This window comes from Lynx canadensis, chromosome F1 (genome assembly GCF_007474595.2).
Source record: "Lynx canadensis isolate LIC74 chromosome F1, mLynCan4.pri.v2, whole genome shotgun sequence".
NCBI classification, from domain to species: domain Eukaryota; kingdom Metazoa; phylum Chordata; class Mammalia; order Carnivora; family Felidae; genus Lynx; species Lynx canadensis.
In genome coordinates, this window is record NC_044319.2 from 3,293,650 (window position 1) to 3,308,904 (window position 15,255).

General features: G+C 42.2%; 1 protein-coding gene across 6 annotated transcripts in view; it reads left to right on the forward strand.

The window, feature by feature from the left end:
- Positions 1 to 15,255, forward strand: part of AHCTF1 (AT-hook containing transcription factor 1) — a 79,693-nt gene that overhangs the window by 53,033 nt on the left and 11,405 nt on the right. For all 6 annotated transcript variants that reach the window (XM_030302702.1, XM_030302706.1, XM_030302705.1 and 3 more), the window contains 8 exons: positions 336 to 486; positions 1,065 to 1,163; positions 3,633 to 3,825; positions 6,141 to 6,344; positions 6,979 to 7,393; positions 8,694 to 8,817; positions 10,725 to 10,810; positions 13,721 to 13,929. In XM_030302702.1, the coding sequence (XP_030158562.1) occupies positions 336 to 486; positions 1,065 to 1,163; positions 3,633 to 3,825; positions 6,141 to 6,344; positions 6,979 to 7,393; positions 8,694 to 8,817; positions 10,725 to 10,810; positions 13,721 to 13,929 (1,481 nt within the window). The remainder of the gene's footprint in view (positions 1 to 335; positions 487 to 1,064; positions 1,164 to 3,632; positions 3,826 to 6,140; positions 6,345 to 6,978; positions 7,394 to 8,693; positions 8,818 to 10,724; positions 10,811 to 13,720; positions 13,930 to 15,255) is intronic.

The window sequence follows — 15,255 nt, forward strand, 5'->3', positions numbered from 1 at the left end:
CACTCGAGCTGCCCCCCCTGCTCCCCGTCCCCCAACATAAAAGTTTTCTTGGAAGTTTGTATAGTTTATTTAGCAGTGTAGTACAGAGTAAAAGAACTCGTTTTATTTCATTTGGGCACTCCTGTCCAACTTTTAGAGAACATGTCGGATAATATTTTTACTGCCTCCTAAAAGCCCAAGTTGTTGAATCTCGCTGCATAGATGTTGTTAAACTAAGTATAACCCTGAACTACTCTTTCTCTCATGACCCCTGTTTTCCAGTCACTCTTTCATTATTAGTCTAGTAAAATCCTGGCATCAGAGATGAAATTGATCTTGCGTTCTTTGTTTCACAGTTTCTAGACCCAAACCATTATCGACTGTCACAAGGCAGACCGGAACAGGGACTGTGTTAACAAGATCTACTTTCATCAGTAGCGTGTTGTCTAAAATTGGAGAGGTTTGGGCAAACAGCGACCCTAAAGACGGCACATCAGCCTGCAGCAGGTACTCTCTCCTCATACCCCGTGACAGCCTGGCTTCTTGTTAATCCTCCCTGGATGTCAGAAGCTGTCATCAGCAGTCCAGCCTTAGCGTTTATTAGTGTGTTTAAAAAGGAGAAACTTGTATGTTGACTATTTTTATTGTAAGAAGAATTTTTTTTGTCTTTAAATTTAAATGCATTTATATTTATTATTATTTGTAACTGAACGGAAACGTACAGAGTAAAAAGCGAAAGCCCTCCTTTCCTATCTAATCCCTTCTTGGTTTTTTTTTTAGTTTATTTATTTTGAGAGAGAGAGAATGCGTGCAAGCATGGGAAGAGAGAGAATGTGTGCAGCGTGGGAGGGGCAGAGAGAGAGGGAGAGAGAGAATCCCAGGCAGGCTCCGCGCTGTCAGCACAGAGCCCGACGCGGAGCTCTGTCCCATGAACCGTGAGGTCATGACCTGAGCCAAAATCAAGAGTCGAATGCTCAACCGACTGAGCCACCCAGGAGCCCCTAATCCTACCTTCTTAAAGCATATTTTAATGTAATACTCTTCGTAATACATAATCCAAAGTTAAATTTTTATTTTCTTTGTAGTCCTAAAACAGAAGGACCATCTCCTTCTCTCCCACATGCAAAAATGCCTGAGGCATTTGTTGGAACACCAATTTTAAAAGCGTCACAAAAAGTTTCTAGGTAAGACTTAACTGAATCATTTTTAAGTCACAATGTTAGACAATAATTGCACTGTAATTTTTAATTAACTTTAAAACTTTACATGATTTTAAATTCTTGAATGAGTTTTCGTGCATGCTTCTAATTTTTTTCTAACTTGGTAAGTTGTGTAGTAATTTTAGCAAACTTTACACCAGCTGCTAGCCTACTTAGAAATTTTGCTGAATGACATCAGACTGCTTAAAGAAGCAAACTTTGTTTTATTACAATCATGAGCTAAGTAAACTGTTAACTTGCTTTCTTTAATATAAGTTCCTGGTTGACTGATCTGTGACTCAAAGTCGTTTTTATAATTTGTGACTAATTCGGTTGGGTCATCGAAACTTTCTCCTGTATAGCAGAGCCCACTAAAATGCCTTACGTGGCTTCAGATGCAATAATATTTGTACATCTTCACCTGTGGTATTAGGAAAGTAAATAGTTAAGTTGAAGTTTTGCATCCAAGATGAAATTGCGATTGTATTTCATTGAAAATGTTGGATTGTTGGAAAAAGTATTCATATCCTCAAGAGTGGAGAACAAACAGGTGTCTCTTAATGTTTGGTTCTTTGTCTTTAATACACCATGCTCATGATTGTTGTAAATTTCTGATCGTTTACATTTTATCAAGAACAGAATTACATTATTTTAGGAGAATAAAATGATCTGAATTTAAGGTACTCAGAAGAAGTTAGTAATTTACAAACGGGGCCTAAGCTATTTATAATAAAGTGGGCATATTTTCAAAGCTTGACCAGGGTTTTCTGTTTTGGGGGGTTAGATTTAATTAGGTGGAGGTGGTGTTCTTTTAATTACCGGGAAGGTTATCTCAAATAAAAGTCATTATTATTGTCATTCTGTTTTCCTATCAGTAGTTCCACTTTTTCCCCCACAAGTCAACTTTTTCTCAGCCCCTTTGCACTTTAATAGATCTGGGGTTCAAGAAGGGAGCAGTAATAAAGGTTTTCAGACTCATGACTAATGGCCTAACGACCTAAAGAAAAAGAAGTATTGAGACTCCTTCAAAGCTATGATTAACTCAGAAGGAAGAAAGTCAATTGAGGTGTGAATACTTATTTTTATAGAAACCATTCCATTCCCTAATTCTGTGTTTCAAACTGGTTTGCATTAGTGGGTAGTGAGTAAATTTAACGGATTGTGACTAGCATTTCTTTCAACGAAACAGAAGAGGTCATATCAGTGGGCACTGCATATAGCGAGGCTAAGTGTTAGTCTGTGTAATTTATGTTTTGTGTGTGTGTGACCTGAAATGCATTACTTATTTGTATCATGGTAAAAAATTGTGGAAATCCTAAGAACTACATTTTTAAAGAAAATATCATAATCAAAAAATGCTTTTTCTTGATAACTGTTTTAGTAGAATTTCAATATATTTGGTCTTACACTTATTAGTATAAGAATTTTGTGTTTACTCAGTAGGGAACTTTGTTGCACAGGCTGTGTTTTTGAGAATCATTCATAAACAGGCACCTCGAACATAAATATTGACACAGTGCAAAGGCACGTAGCAAAAGATCTATGGGGGATAGTTCAGCATAAAAGTGAGCAAACAGTTTACAAATAAAGATTTTGAATACAAATGAGGCAGAGAAGGAAAAGAAGAATTAGGAGAGGCAAGAAAATGTCTAGTGGCCTGACTGGGTATTTTTGATTTGGTGGAAATCTCAAGGCTGTGCTTATTAGTAAGCATTATTTATTAAGCTAATACTTCCGAATCCAACGAATGTTTCCCACTGGGTAACAGGTTGGGTCTTAAAGCCCCATCTGTGAACTATGTTCATCTACCATCACAGTCATGAAAGTCTCACTTGAATGTAGAGGACAGAAAGGCAAGGACGGGGGTGGGTAATTCCTGGGCGCCAGACAGGCACTACCTTTCCAGTTCTTCTCAGCTGAACCACAGAGTCATTTGGGGGAATTAAAAATGTTTTCTTTTTATTGCTACAAAATATAACCATCAAATAGACTGTTGACGAGGAAATTGGGGAAGGAGTGGCTTAGGCAAATAAATGGTCTATCAGAATTTGTAACCTGAATTTTCACTTTTGAATTTAAAGTCTTTATCTGTAAATTAAGTTTTTAAGCTGTTGGGACTATGCGTGCTTAATACAAGTTCTTGGTGAGATTAGCTTTATCATTTGTATAAACTATGTCCAGGACATCACAGAAAATGATTCAGCAGAATCTTGAGATTCCATTTTGTCACTGCCCTCATTAATTTGAAAAAATAAGGTTTTTGTGTGTGTTGGTGATCATTCTTACGTTGCAATAAAAACCAAAAAGGTCAAGCAAACCAGTGTTCATTATGTAGGTCATATGTAGAGAAAAGGAATTTTTACGTGTTCATAAAAATGAATTCTAGCAAATGGATCTGTCTACAAGTTAGTTATCCGGATCTTTCTGTGTACTGTGTGTGTGCTGTGATTACAGACCACCGGATTCGGTCGTTCATCCCGTGCCCCAGCCGTCTCAGCATTTGGGATTTATTCAGCAAACCCCCCCAAGGTCTCCTTTATACCGAGCGTCCAGTTCATTGCCAGTAAGGTCACAACAGAAAGGATCGAGTCAGAGCTCTCCCAGGGCTTCGGAATTCCGCGTACTTGAAACTCCCTTTGTAGTGAAGGTGAGTGTTAGGTACCTCGCATTTGCGGGGAAGCTGGGAAGCTTTCACCTTCCAAGTAGAAGGGAGAAGGAAGCTGTTTATAACTGCTATCTCTGGGTAATTGACAGCTTTAAATCTTTTGGGGGCAGTTACCTTTCCAAACTGTTTATTATATTTTTACATCTTAAACAGACTTTTACTAAATTTACCTTGTGCGCTTAATTGAGGTTAACAATTACATTGTTGTTCTGAGAGTAACGCAAGTCTCTGTGGTTATTAAAAGTTGAAACCTGTAAGTTAAAACCTCTGGAAAAAGGTTTCACGTTGTTGGGTTTGCTCCCCCCACCCCCGCCCCCTCCACTCCTTCTCTGCTACCGTTTGCTCTTTTTCCTTATATCAGATGCTTTTAGTTCTTAGGTTTGTTTTTATTTATTTACATTCTCTCCTTTGGTGAAACTGTAAATTGTTACTCCTTGCTAGCAGCATATCTGCCTTGAATTCCTTTTCCCCCACATCTCTGTTAAGTCATGAGTTGGGAAACCACAACAGTAGACCTGCGGTGGCAGGGAACGGGCACCTGCTTCCGTCCCGCTGTCACAGTGGTCAGCTGTGTGCTGGCACCTAGCCCATCATCCTGCCGAGTCCACAGGCTCCCTGCCGTTGTTTTTGTCAGTTGTTTCTGGATATTCCACATTGAGAGTAAAGCCAGGGGATTCTTAAGTTTCAAAGTGAATAAAATAGTTCAATAAATGCCAGTCCAAAAATAGTTATTAAAAGCACTTGAAAAGAAGGTGGATAAGCTAATTAAGTTCCTGACATTTAATCTGTAGGATACTGTGATTCTTGTTTCCTTCCTTCCTTCCTTCCTTCCTTCCTTCCTTCCTTCCTTCCTTCCTTCCTTTCTCTCTTTTCCTTTTCTTTTTTCTTTTCTTTCAATGTTTATTCTGGGAGAGAGAGAGCGTGCACACACGAAGTGGGTGAGTGGGGTGGGTGGGGGTGGCAGAAGGAGGGAAGAGAGAGAATCTTAAGCAGGCTCCACGTGGAGCCCCCCTCGGGACAAACCTGAGATCATGATCTGAGCCAAAATCAAGATTCCAACGCTCAACTGAGCCACTCAGGTGGCGCCCCCCCCCCCCTTTTTTCCCTTAAAGTTGTTTTTGTTACTTTGTTTTTATCCATAAAAAAAATCACATTTTGGGGCACCCGGGTGGCTCAGTTGGTTAAGTGTCTGACTTCGGCTCAGGTCACGATCTCATGGCTCATTAGCTCAAGCCCTGCGTTGGGCTCTGTGCTGACAGCTCAGAGCCTGGAGCCTGCTTCAGATTCTGTCTCTTTCTCTCTGTCCCTCCTCCACTCATGCTCTCTCTCTCGCTCTCTCAAATATAAACATTAAAAAAATTTTTGTTAAAAATCACATTCCATATTCTATCATGTAGTTATTTTGTGCCTGCTACCAAAAATAATCTAGGAAAAAAAATCTATGTAATAATTGAAATCTGATGGAATTTAGTAATCTAATGGGATACAACAGTTTGCTAGTCCTTTAGAGGAGAAGTTAAGTGGAGGAATTATTTCTGCTAAACAGTTTCTGTGCTAATTATTTTTATTGAGTATAGTAAATCCTCAGAGGATTCTCAGAAGTAATCAGTTACTGTTGGATTCATGTGATGAAATTATATTTTTCGTGAAACAGTCTTAAAGTCAGGCTCATCTGTATTAACTTGCTGTAATTAAACCTAGTTCTTTTCACTGCATGCTATCATTTCTCTTCGCCTAGCTAATGTTTTGTAAGCAACCATTAAATAATTTATCTCTACACTGTATTTTTGTTTTTAAGTTTATTTATTTTGAGAGAGAGAGAGAGCACGTGCATGCGGGGGAGGGGCAGAGAAGGAAGGAGAGAGAGAGAAAGGGAGCGGGAGTAGAGAGAGAATCCCAAGCAGGCTCCACTTCGTCAGCGTAGAGCCTGATATGGGGCTTGAACTTACAGACCGTGAGATTGTGACCTGAGCCGGAATCAAGAGTTGGATACCTAATCGACTGAACCAGCCAGGCACCCCTACACTGTATTTTTTAAGTGGAACTTCAACTGGGAATAACCAAGGCCTTTAGAATGATTGTGGATGCAGTTTTATATCTTGTAGCCTTATGTATAGAAACCTCTGAGTAGAATTTTGTATTTTCTTCCCAGTAATCCATAATAAAAGTTTTTATTGATGTGTTTATTGGAGATGAGCATATATAGCCACTGCTGTGACTTGGTTGACCCTGTCTGTCCTTCTGTAAGTGTCTTTTACAAACACTAACGGTGCAATCCCATTTGTTCCTTGTCACAGAAAGCTAAAACTCTGGCCATGTCAGTCGCTTCCTCTGGATTTGCCGAGTTCACTCCTCAGTCCATCCTAAGGTCTGGTCTTCGAACATCACCTTTACCGTCTCCGTCTCTGTCGCCTGGAAGGTCCCTTTCCCCTCCTCTGCGACTTAAAGAAACTAGAATTTCATTCATGGAAGAAGGCGTGGCCACAAAACGGACTGCTGAAGTAAGCCTGTTAATAGTTGGAACAAAAAAGACTTAATAAGAATATATTAGCTTTTACAAGTAAAATGATAAATCCATTTAAATAATGCCACTCCAGAGTTTTGTATGCACTCTCACAGAGTGTCATGAAATCAGAAAACATTAGTTCAGAAAGAAACTCATGGTATTGGCCGAGCCAAACCCATCGTTTACAAGTGAAGAAAATACAGCCCAGAAGCACCAAGTAAATTGCCTAGAATCAAATAGCTATTTGGTGGCAGAAACCTCCTAATTCTTAGTCCATGTTTTGTTTCTTACCTTATTCATCCTCTCTCTTACTGAGACCTTAATTTAATTGGTTGTTTAGGCGGGTATGTTGTCAGACTTCCACTGTGGTTGATAGGACACCATTTGGTAGCAGTGGGCCATCTTGCCTCCTGTGTTTACTAGTCTTTTGGAAAAACTGCCTTGTTACCAGTTAGGGAAACATTCACAGCCACGTATCTGTATCTGGAAAGATGGATTTAGAGCGAGTGTTGACTGAGGAGAGAATCTAGACAAATACCAAAATTGGAGAGCGTGGAGAGCTGAGACTCGACTGCGACTTCTTTTTACTAGTCAATATTTTCTTTTTTCCAAAACCTCTTACTTGACAGGGGGCAGACGAGAGCAGAATAAGACTATCTTTTACGTCACCTTTCCATAAATGTGGAGTTCCGGCAGAAAACAGACGGCTGAAGAGCGAAGACAGGACAGCAGCCTTTTCCCTGAATAGTCCCGAAAAGGACCATCGAGAAATGGACGTGAGATCGGAGGACACGGCCTCACAGAGTTTGGAGAAACTGGACACGAGCAAAGAAAGTAGCGGTACCTCAACCAGGTCGGACCAGACCACCTTGGAGTACCAGGACGCGCCATCCCCAGGAGACTTGGAAGATCTTTTTGTGGCCTCAAAGCCAGTGAGCCCTCCCACAGAATTAATTGCTAATTTGACTGAACAGACAGAGAAGGACAGTGATCCAGACGTTCTTGAATCAGAAATAACTCCTCCAGACCTGGAGAAACAAACGGGTAAGAACTCATTTCCCGATATTCACAAGATTTGCGATAGAATTCTTCCATTGTAAGAAAAGCATCGGGATTGAACAGTCATATGATCACAGCGGACTAGCTTGTAGGCACGATGTGCGCAGGTGACGTCAGGCCCTCTTACGGCTCTGAGAAGTAACAATACGAACTCTGCAGACTAGATTGGTACGGTTTTTAACTTGTCCAGCACCCTCAACTTTCTAGAAAGCTGCTCAGAAACCAGGTCGTTCGTTCGTGCTCTTCACTGTCCCCACTGCCAAAATAATCTCTGGGCGATCAAAACAAATCTCCAAGGGCCCATGAATTTATAGCTTTATGTTTCTCCATCGGAAAGATTTTGAGCCCCTAACGCATGTGCAGCAGGTGGGCTCTTTCTGTGTGGGCTCATTGCTGAGAGTCAGATAGTGAGTGAGACAGACATGGCCTTGCCCGTCGGTAACTTAGAGCCTAGTGGACTATAGATAAACGAACAAACACTTAGACTGTTGTTTGATACATGCTATCGTAGGCGGCATGGAAGGGGCTGGGGGAGAGAGGAGAGAGACTTGGCTTAAGATTGCATCATAAATTTAGCCCATTTTTGTATGTTTCGACCCCCTGCGCATTTAAAGGTAACTCCTGACTTTAAAACTGTTAATCTAAATACTTCTATAGAAATCTGTGTCCTAGTGGTTTCTTTGGGGCTCTGATGTCTGTTTCACAAACACAGGCAGTTGCTCTAAGGGCCTAGGGCTGTCCCCGTGAATAGCATCTGTCACTTTGGATGTGCTCGGTTCCACTAAAATATCTGAATGATAAAACATAAAGATGTTCATGGCAGTATCTTCATCGATGATTCCCGAAAAGATCAGGCAGTCTCAAATAGAAACTTCTGTTCTCATGGGGGATCATGAGGCACAAACTGTAGAGTAAAACTGACTACATTTGAATCTCGGCTCCTTACTAGGCCTGGGATAAGATGTGACTGCATGCCTTTGTTTCTTTGTCTGTGAAATGGGGGGACAGTTCGACCACTTTGACTGTTGAGGACTAAGTGCGTCGATCTGTGTACAACACTTGCACGTTAAGCCAGAAGTGAGAGGTGTGGATTAAGGGGGCTCTTGGACTGGGCTCAGAGAACTCGAAGGATCTGTGGCATTCTGATGCCGGGGAGTAAACCTAACGGTATAAAAAAGCGGAGCCACCAAACGTGTTCGAAAGTAATCGTCCAGGAAGGACTGTGAGGAATCGCTAAACATTTGGCATAAATCATTGTAAGTGTTCTCCACCGTGTGATTTCCAGGCCCTTTGGAAGAGGCGGAGGCACAGGACCTCTTAGTCGCAGAGGCGGAACTTTCCGAGTTCAGTCACTTGAGCCCCGTTCAAGGAGTCGAAGCTTCCCTCAGTGTACCAGCGGCCCACGAAGGGTAAGTTAGTGGAGAGAAGTTCCCATGTTAAGAAAGTGTAATAAAACGGTGAACCGGTTGTTTAATATTCGTGCGTAGATGAGCTTTTATTTTAGATCTTGGACATTCCCATTTCAGTAACGGTTTCTGTTAGGAAGGACATTCTTTGGGTCCAGTGTGTGCTACTTGGTAGTTACCGTGAATCCTAGAATGAGACTCCACATTTCCTGAATTTATGAAGTCATGAGGAATTGAGGCAGATCTCCTCTTACGTGCTTTGGTGATCCCATTTTTGTTGAGGACCAGAGTTGGATTTCCAGCCGTGCGTTCCTCCACACCCTCCCATTTCTGGTGGCTTCAGGCCGATGAGGTGCGTCTGCTGTAGCACAGGATGGAGTGTAGGAGAGGCAGTGCTGTTTTTGCCATCCTGTGAATCCGAGACTCCGCCGGCCGAGTTTCTGGTTTTGAATGACTGCCTGAACCACCGTGCTCCCCCCACCAGTTTTATTCGGCGTTTGCACATTTGGGCGGCGTTCCTAGGTGGTGTCGGGGAGGGTGGGGCGGTGTCCTAGATGGTGTTGGGCAGTGGTGCTCAGTGTGCTCCAACAGACTGACGCCGGTTCCCGGTCGGTTCACGGTCTGCGACAAGACAGACAGGCAGCTTGTATGAGAATATCGGTCAGTGCACCACGTCCCTTCTTGGACGTCACCGAACTGACCAGTGAAGTGATTGACCTGGCAGAAGCTCTTCATCGGGTCGCAAGGCGGACACCTCGCACATCAGGACCCTGAGCAACACTGTTACAGAGGAGACAGAAAAGTGGCAGCTTTGATCTCGAAGTCGTAAGGGTGAATTAGCGTGCACACAGTGTGATCATGTCATGCTGTCCATGGTTCATCGCCGTCGGGCCTGCTGGAGTTCACAGAGCACCCACGAAAACCAGTATCATGAAGGTCGCGTCTCCTACGTGACCTCAGTCTCGTGCTGCCCTTCCGAGAAGAGAGATCCTGATTAGCTGGAATCTTTGCCAGGCTTTCATAGAAAAATGGGAGGACATAAGATGAAAGGATTGTCTAGATTGTCTTATTATCTCATTCTCATGTTTCTTGAGTTTTAATGAAAATATTTATTGCAGTGGGTTAGATGGTTAATTACAACAGTTACAAAGCAAAGCGCAGTCACGTGACAAGAAACTTTGTGGTCACCGTGGGTAATAATCTGGGCGGATAGTCCCCATCATGACAAGCTGTGTCCTTTTTAAATATAAATTTATCAGCCGTTGGTTCTTGGTTAGCTTAACGTTGTGAGATGAGTCTTAAAAATACACCTATGAAATAAATATATATAATATTCCAAATGCATGCTTTTTCTTGCATTTATTTTTTAATTTTATTTGTCCCCTCTTACAAAGGCAGCATGCTTTAGTTGGGTTTGGGGGAAAGGCCAGCTCAGCATAGGAAGGGATCACCGTCCCCATATTTGCAGAACTTAACTTTCATCAAGTGATACAGGTCCCATCGGTCTCCCACTGTTTTATCATCCTCTTTTTAGATGACACTAAAACACCGAAACTGACTTTACTGAGTATATAGGAGATACTCCATAATACCTGGTAGACTTATTTAAGGATGTGCCCACAGTAACTTAAAAACTGGCATTAAGTGTAAGTTTATATTGATCGGCATGCCACTGTTGCCAACAGAGTAAAATATTAGAAAACAGGAATACCGCATCCAGCACTGCTTGTTTCTGAATTCACCTACAAATTTTAGTGTTCTTCAAAATGAACTTGGGTGGTTCATTCATAATGAAAACCTCAGTTTTCATTACCAAAATGGCATGTGGCAGAGGGAGCAGGATTATTAACACAGGTAAGAGCAGGTGGGGGCCTTCGTACACGCTCACGGACGTACTTCTGTTTCTAAAGGAAAATCGTCGCCCTGAAATCCCGGGTACCAGTTCTAGACGAAGGGGTAGTGTCTGTCGCGGCCTGTTCCTCTTCACTCAGAGCAGGTAACAGTACACGTGTATATTTTCTTGCCTTCAGAATTCTTTTGTTTTAGTGTTTTAGGAGTGTTCTGTTCCTAGAACAAAGGAATCTGTTATCTAGATTTTCTTATCACAGTTCTTCCTTTTTGGTCAGATTCCGTAGCTAAGGGAAGTGAGTCTCTCTGAAGGCATTCTGTGGTCTGACAGTAGAAGTCTTAGAATGGTTTTTGTGGACATATTTTCCTTCAGAACATCAAAGAGAGGAAAATAAGTTCTCAATCCCCAGCCAGACTGCATATCTGCTTTTTGATCTCCTGGGACTGAGGTGTCTACACAGGGCAACTTCTGGTTTTGTGCTTGTAATAACTTAAGGCCAAAATTGGCTTTTTACTATTAGAAAATAATCACAAACGACTGCATTTACTCTAGGGAAGTTAACGAATATATAGACTTCATTTGATTTTGTTTTTTAATCCAATGACTTTTTTTTTTTTTTAAGTGCCTCCTCTTAGACCCTGGTTGTATAGAGATGAGAGAGGAACATTTTCCTCAGCTTCCAGCTGGGTTTGGGGAAAGCAGGCATCTTGAACTTAGCATTTTGCGTGATCACCTAACAGTACTATGTTATGATGTTGCTGCTGACTCTGGAGCCCATGCTGTTAACTATAATACCGCCTGCCCGTCTCATTATGAATAGGGATTAGGACAGACTTGAATAAACTTGTTTTTTTCCCCTCATTAAGAATGTAATATGTCTTCTTTTAAGTTTATTTTTGAGAGAGAGTGGGGGAGGGGCAGAGAGAGAGGGAATCCCAAGCAGGCTCCACACTGTCAGTGCAGAACCTGATATGGGACTCGATCCCACCATCCACGAGATCATGACCTGAGCTGAAACCAAGAGTCTGTCCCTTAACCAACCGAGCCCCCCCAGGTGCCCCTAGGATGTAATAGACTTTTATTGTAAAATAATGAGGAGAGCACAGCCAAGTAAAGTAGAAATCCCCATAACCTGGTTATCTACTTTAAGGACCCATTATTGGCAATTTAAAGTATCTTTCCTGGATTTGTGTGTGTGTGCATATTTTCCTGCGTATGTGGGAAGAGAAGGTAAATGTGGAGGCTTTGCTTGGACTCATAACCTAGTTCCGCACTTAATATGTAAAGGCTGTGGGCTGTACCTCCCATTGCTTTGTCTATAAAATATTTATACCTTTAAGTGTTAATGAAAGCTCAATTAAAAAATGAAGGCTCAATAAATGTTGTCTATAATTATAAAACATCACCAGTTTATTACCAAAACAACTTTTTCAGTTAGCACTAAACTTCTGACTTTTTCCTATGTCATTAATATAGATTAACCCTGTCCTTTTTAACAGTCGTGGTCGTGCTCCCTCGTATGGATGTTCTGTGGTGGGCTTAACTCGTGCTTATTGATGAACATTCAGGCTGATCGCCATTTCTGTTTTGCCATTTCATTTCTGCCTTGAATTTTTTTGTGTGTCCATATCTTGGCACATTTTGTGTCAGTATTTCTCTTCAGTAGTTCCAAACCATGAGCTTCCCAGGCAGGTCAAAGATTATGCACAGATTTCTAGGATTTTCTCCAGGGAAGGTTATTCGCGCTTTCACACACCTACCGTTGGAAGGTAAAGTGCATGCTTCCCCCATTCCTCTGCCGGATGGACAGGTGACAGCTGCCTTCATTTTGTTTTATAAGCTGTCTTTGCGTCTTTGGGGTACTGCTGGCCCCATTATCTATTAAAAGTGTGAAAATAGGGGCGCCTGGGTGGCGCAGTCGGTTAAGCGTCCGACTTCAGCCAGGTCACGATCTCGCGTTCCGTGAGTTCGAGCCCCGCGTCGGGCTCTGGGCTGATGGCTCGGAGCCTGGAGCCTGTTTCCGATTCTGTGTCTCCCTCTCTCTCTGCCCCTCCCCCGTTCATGCTCTGTCTCTCTCTGTCCCAAAAATAAATAAACGTTGAAAAAAAAAAAAAAGTGTGAAAATAGTTTTTGGTTTTTTTCTTTAAACCCTTTTATTGATTTTTGTTAAATTCTAAAGGCTTTTAAGTTAGACACCCCCCCACCCCGCCCACCTGCCGCAAAGTGTTTGGGATTTTGTGTCATTCACAAACCCAAGAGGCATATAAATAAATAACTATGAGTGCTAGTGAGTCTTTGGCAAAGATAAAGAGGATTTTTGTTTTGTTTTGTTTAGATGAGCTGTCGCCCTCCCTCAACTCCCCTCTAGCTTTTCTAAGTGGTAGAGTGTATTTGTGGTCATTTGGATGCTTTCTGCCAAAAGAGATCTAGTCTTTTTCCAGCGAGATAAAGCCCTGATTGCATGTCCCTCGCGTCATTCTGTAACCGCTCGGCGGGGATAGCTGGTTGCCACTAGTCACCTGATGAAGTTTCCAGGCTAATTGAATGGAGAACAAACATCTGAGCCCCTCAGAGCAGTCATGTTCATACTGAAGTTTCAGAGTAAGAGCAAGAATTCTATCCAAGTTGAAAAGAACCCGGGCAGGGGCACCTGGGTGGTTCACTCGGTTGAGCGTCCGACTTCAGCTCAGGTCGTGATCTCACAGTTCCTGGGTTCCAGCCCCACGTCAGGCTGTGTGCTGACAGCTCGGAGCCTGGAACCTGCTTCGGATTCTGTGTCTCCCTCTCTCTCTGCCCCTCCCCACTGCCGCTGTCAAAGCAAGTATGTGTTGTTTAAACCGAATGGATACCGAAGAGATGGGATTCACATGTAAACCCTCACTGGCTTTTCCCGTCAGATGTCAGAAGCCGTGTGGCAATATGTCTGGTTTTCAAGGAAACAGTCTCCAGTGCAACACGGCCCTAACCTTTCTGTGGCTTCTCACATAGTGTGGTGTGTATCTTTCTGGCTTTCTTTCCGTCTAAAACCTGGAGGATTAACTCTTATTTGTCTTTCAGCTGCGTCTGACGTCCATGGTGACACTGGGGACCTGGGGCTTGTTGCCTCCGAAAGTCCCGTTACCTCTGGTCATAAGTCTGACCAAGAAATAGCATTGACCTTAAAAGAAGATCATGAAGTAGCAGCCGATGTGCTGAAAGCAAGTGTTGACTTTCCAGAAGAAAAGCCTCCTGTCTCTGACGGTCCTCCGGATACTCAAGAAATTCATGTAAAAACATTAATTTTTTACTTGTTAGTTGTGGTTTAGTTAGGTTTCAAACCGTAGTTTAAACCTAATGTATACGTTTACCTGACTGCTATCTAAAAGCCTCTTTATGATAACGTGCGTGAAAAAAAAAAAAGTGTGACTGTTTTGTGGAATATAAAAGAATAAATCCTTTAAGTGAGAAATTGTTTTTCATGAAAACCAAAAGGCTGTGTGAAGTCACAATTTTAACAATTTAAATTAAAAAAAAGATTTTTTTTAATGTTTATTTTTGAGAGAGAGAGTACGAGCATGGGAGGGGCACAGAGAGGGAGACACAGACTCCGAAGCAGGCTCCAGGCTGCGAGCTGTCAGCACAGAGCCTGACGTGGGGCTCGAACTCATGAGCCGTTGGCATCATGTCCTGAGCCAAAGTCGGACGCTCAACCGACTGAGCCACCCAGGCACCCCTAACAGTTTAATTTTTGCTTAGTATCTGGTTCAAATGAAAGGTCTTTTAGCCATGAGAAAACAGACCCTGGTTGCTCCAGAGACAAGTATGGCATCAAAACTGCTCAGAGCCTATATTTGAAAATAATTGAATACAGTTAAATAGAACTTTTTCCCCCATGCATACTTGTAGGAGAATGATAACCAATTGGCTGGGGTTTAACCTCTATACCCTTGAGAAAGGATTTCTTTCTTTTTTTTTTTTTTTTTTGGTATTTAATACGACTTGCTTTCTAAAAATTCCGTCACGTTTCTTTTACAATCAATGGGCAACCTTTGTACGATAAATGAATTTAAGATAAAGCAAAAACACCTCTAATTTATAGAAATGTGACTGGGTCGTATTTGGGAAGTTTCTTAACTCACAATAGTGTGGTGCTTATCCGTATTCGTATTCGTGAGTATTCTCACTGTAACATAGGTGGCCATAGTGCCCATTCTTTCAGCTGGGAAGCTAATAAAACTGTGGGTGTGGTGTGAGTGGGAGCCCTCGTCTCTGGGTACTTGCAGTCTCTCCTCGCTGAATGTTTGGGGAGCGGGAAAATGTCATTGTCTAGGTGGGTGGGAATGTTCTACCTTCTCGGTCAGGAGATCTCTCTGTTACTTTCTACCTCCTCCTTTTTCTCCCCTTCCCTTACCAAAAGGTAAATGCAAGGACCATTCCTTCTTCCACCAAACCCTTGCAAGAGAGGTACTGAACTTGAAAGCCTTAGGAATTTCATGGTTTATGCAGCCCCAGCAAAGGCAAGAGGATTGAGTCTAGCCCAAGGGAGCTTATGTAGGTGAACTCTTCTTCAACCTTATGGGGATCGTGCTGTTTAGAAAAAGTGTGGCTAGTTA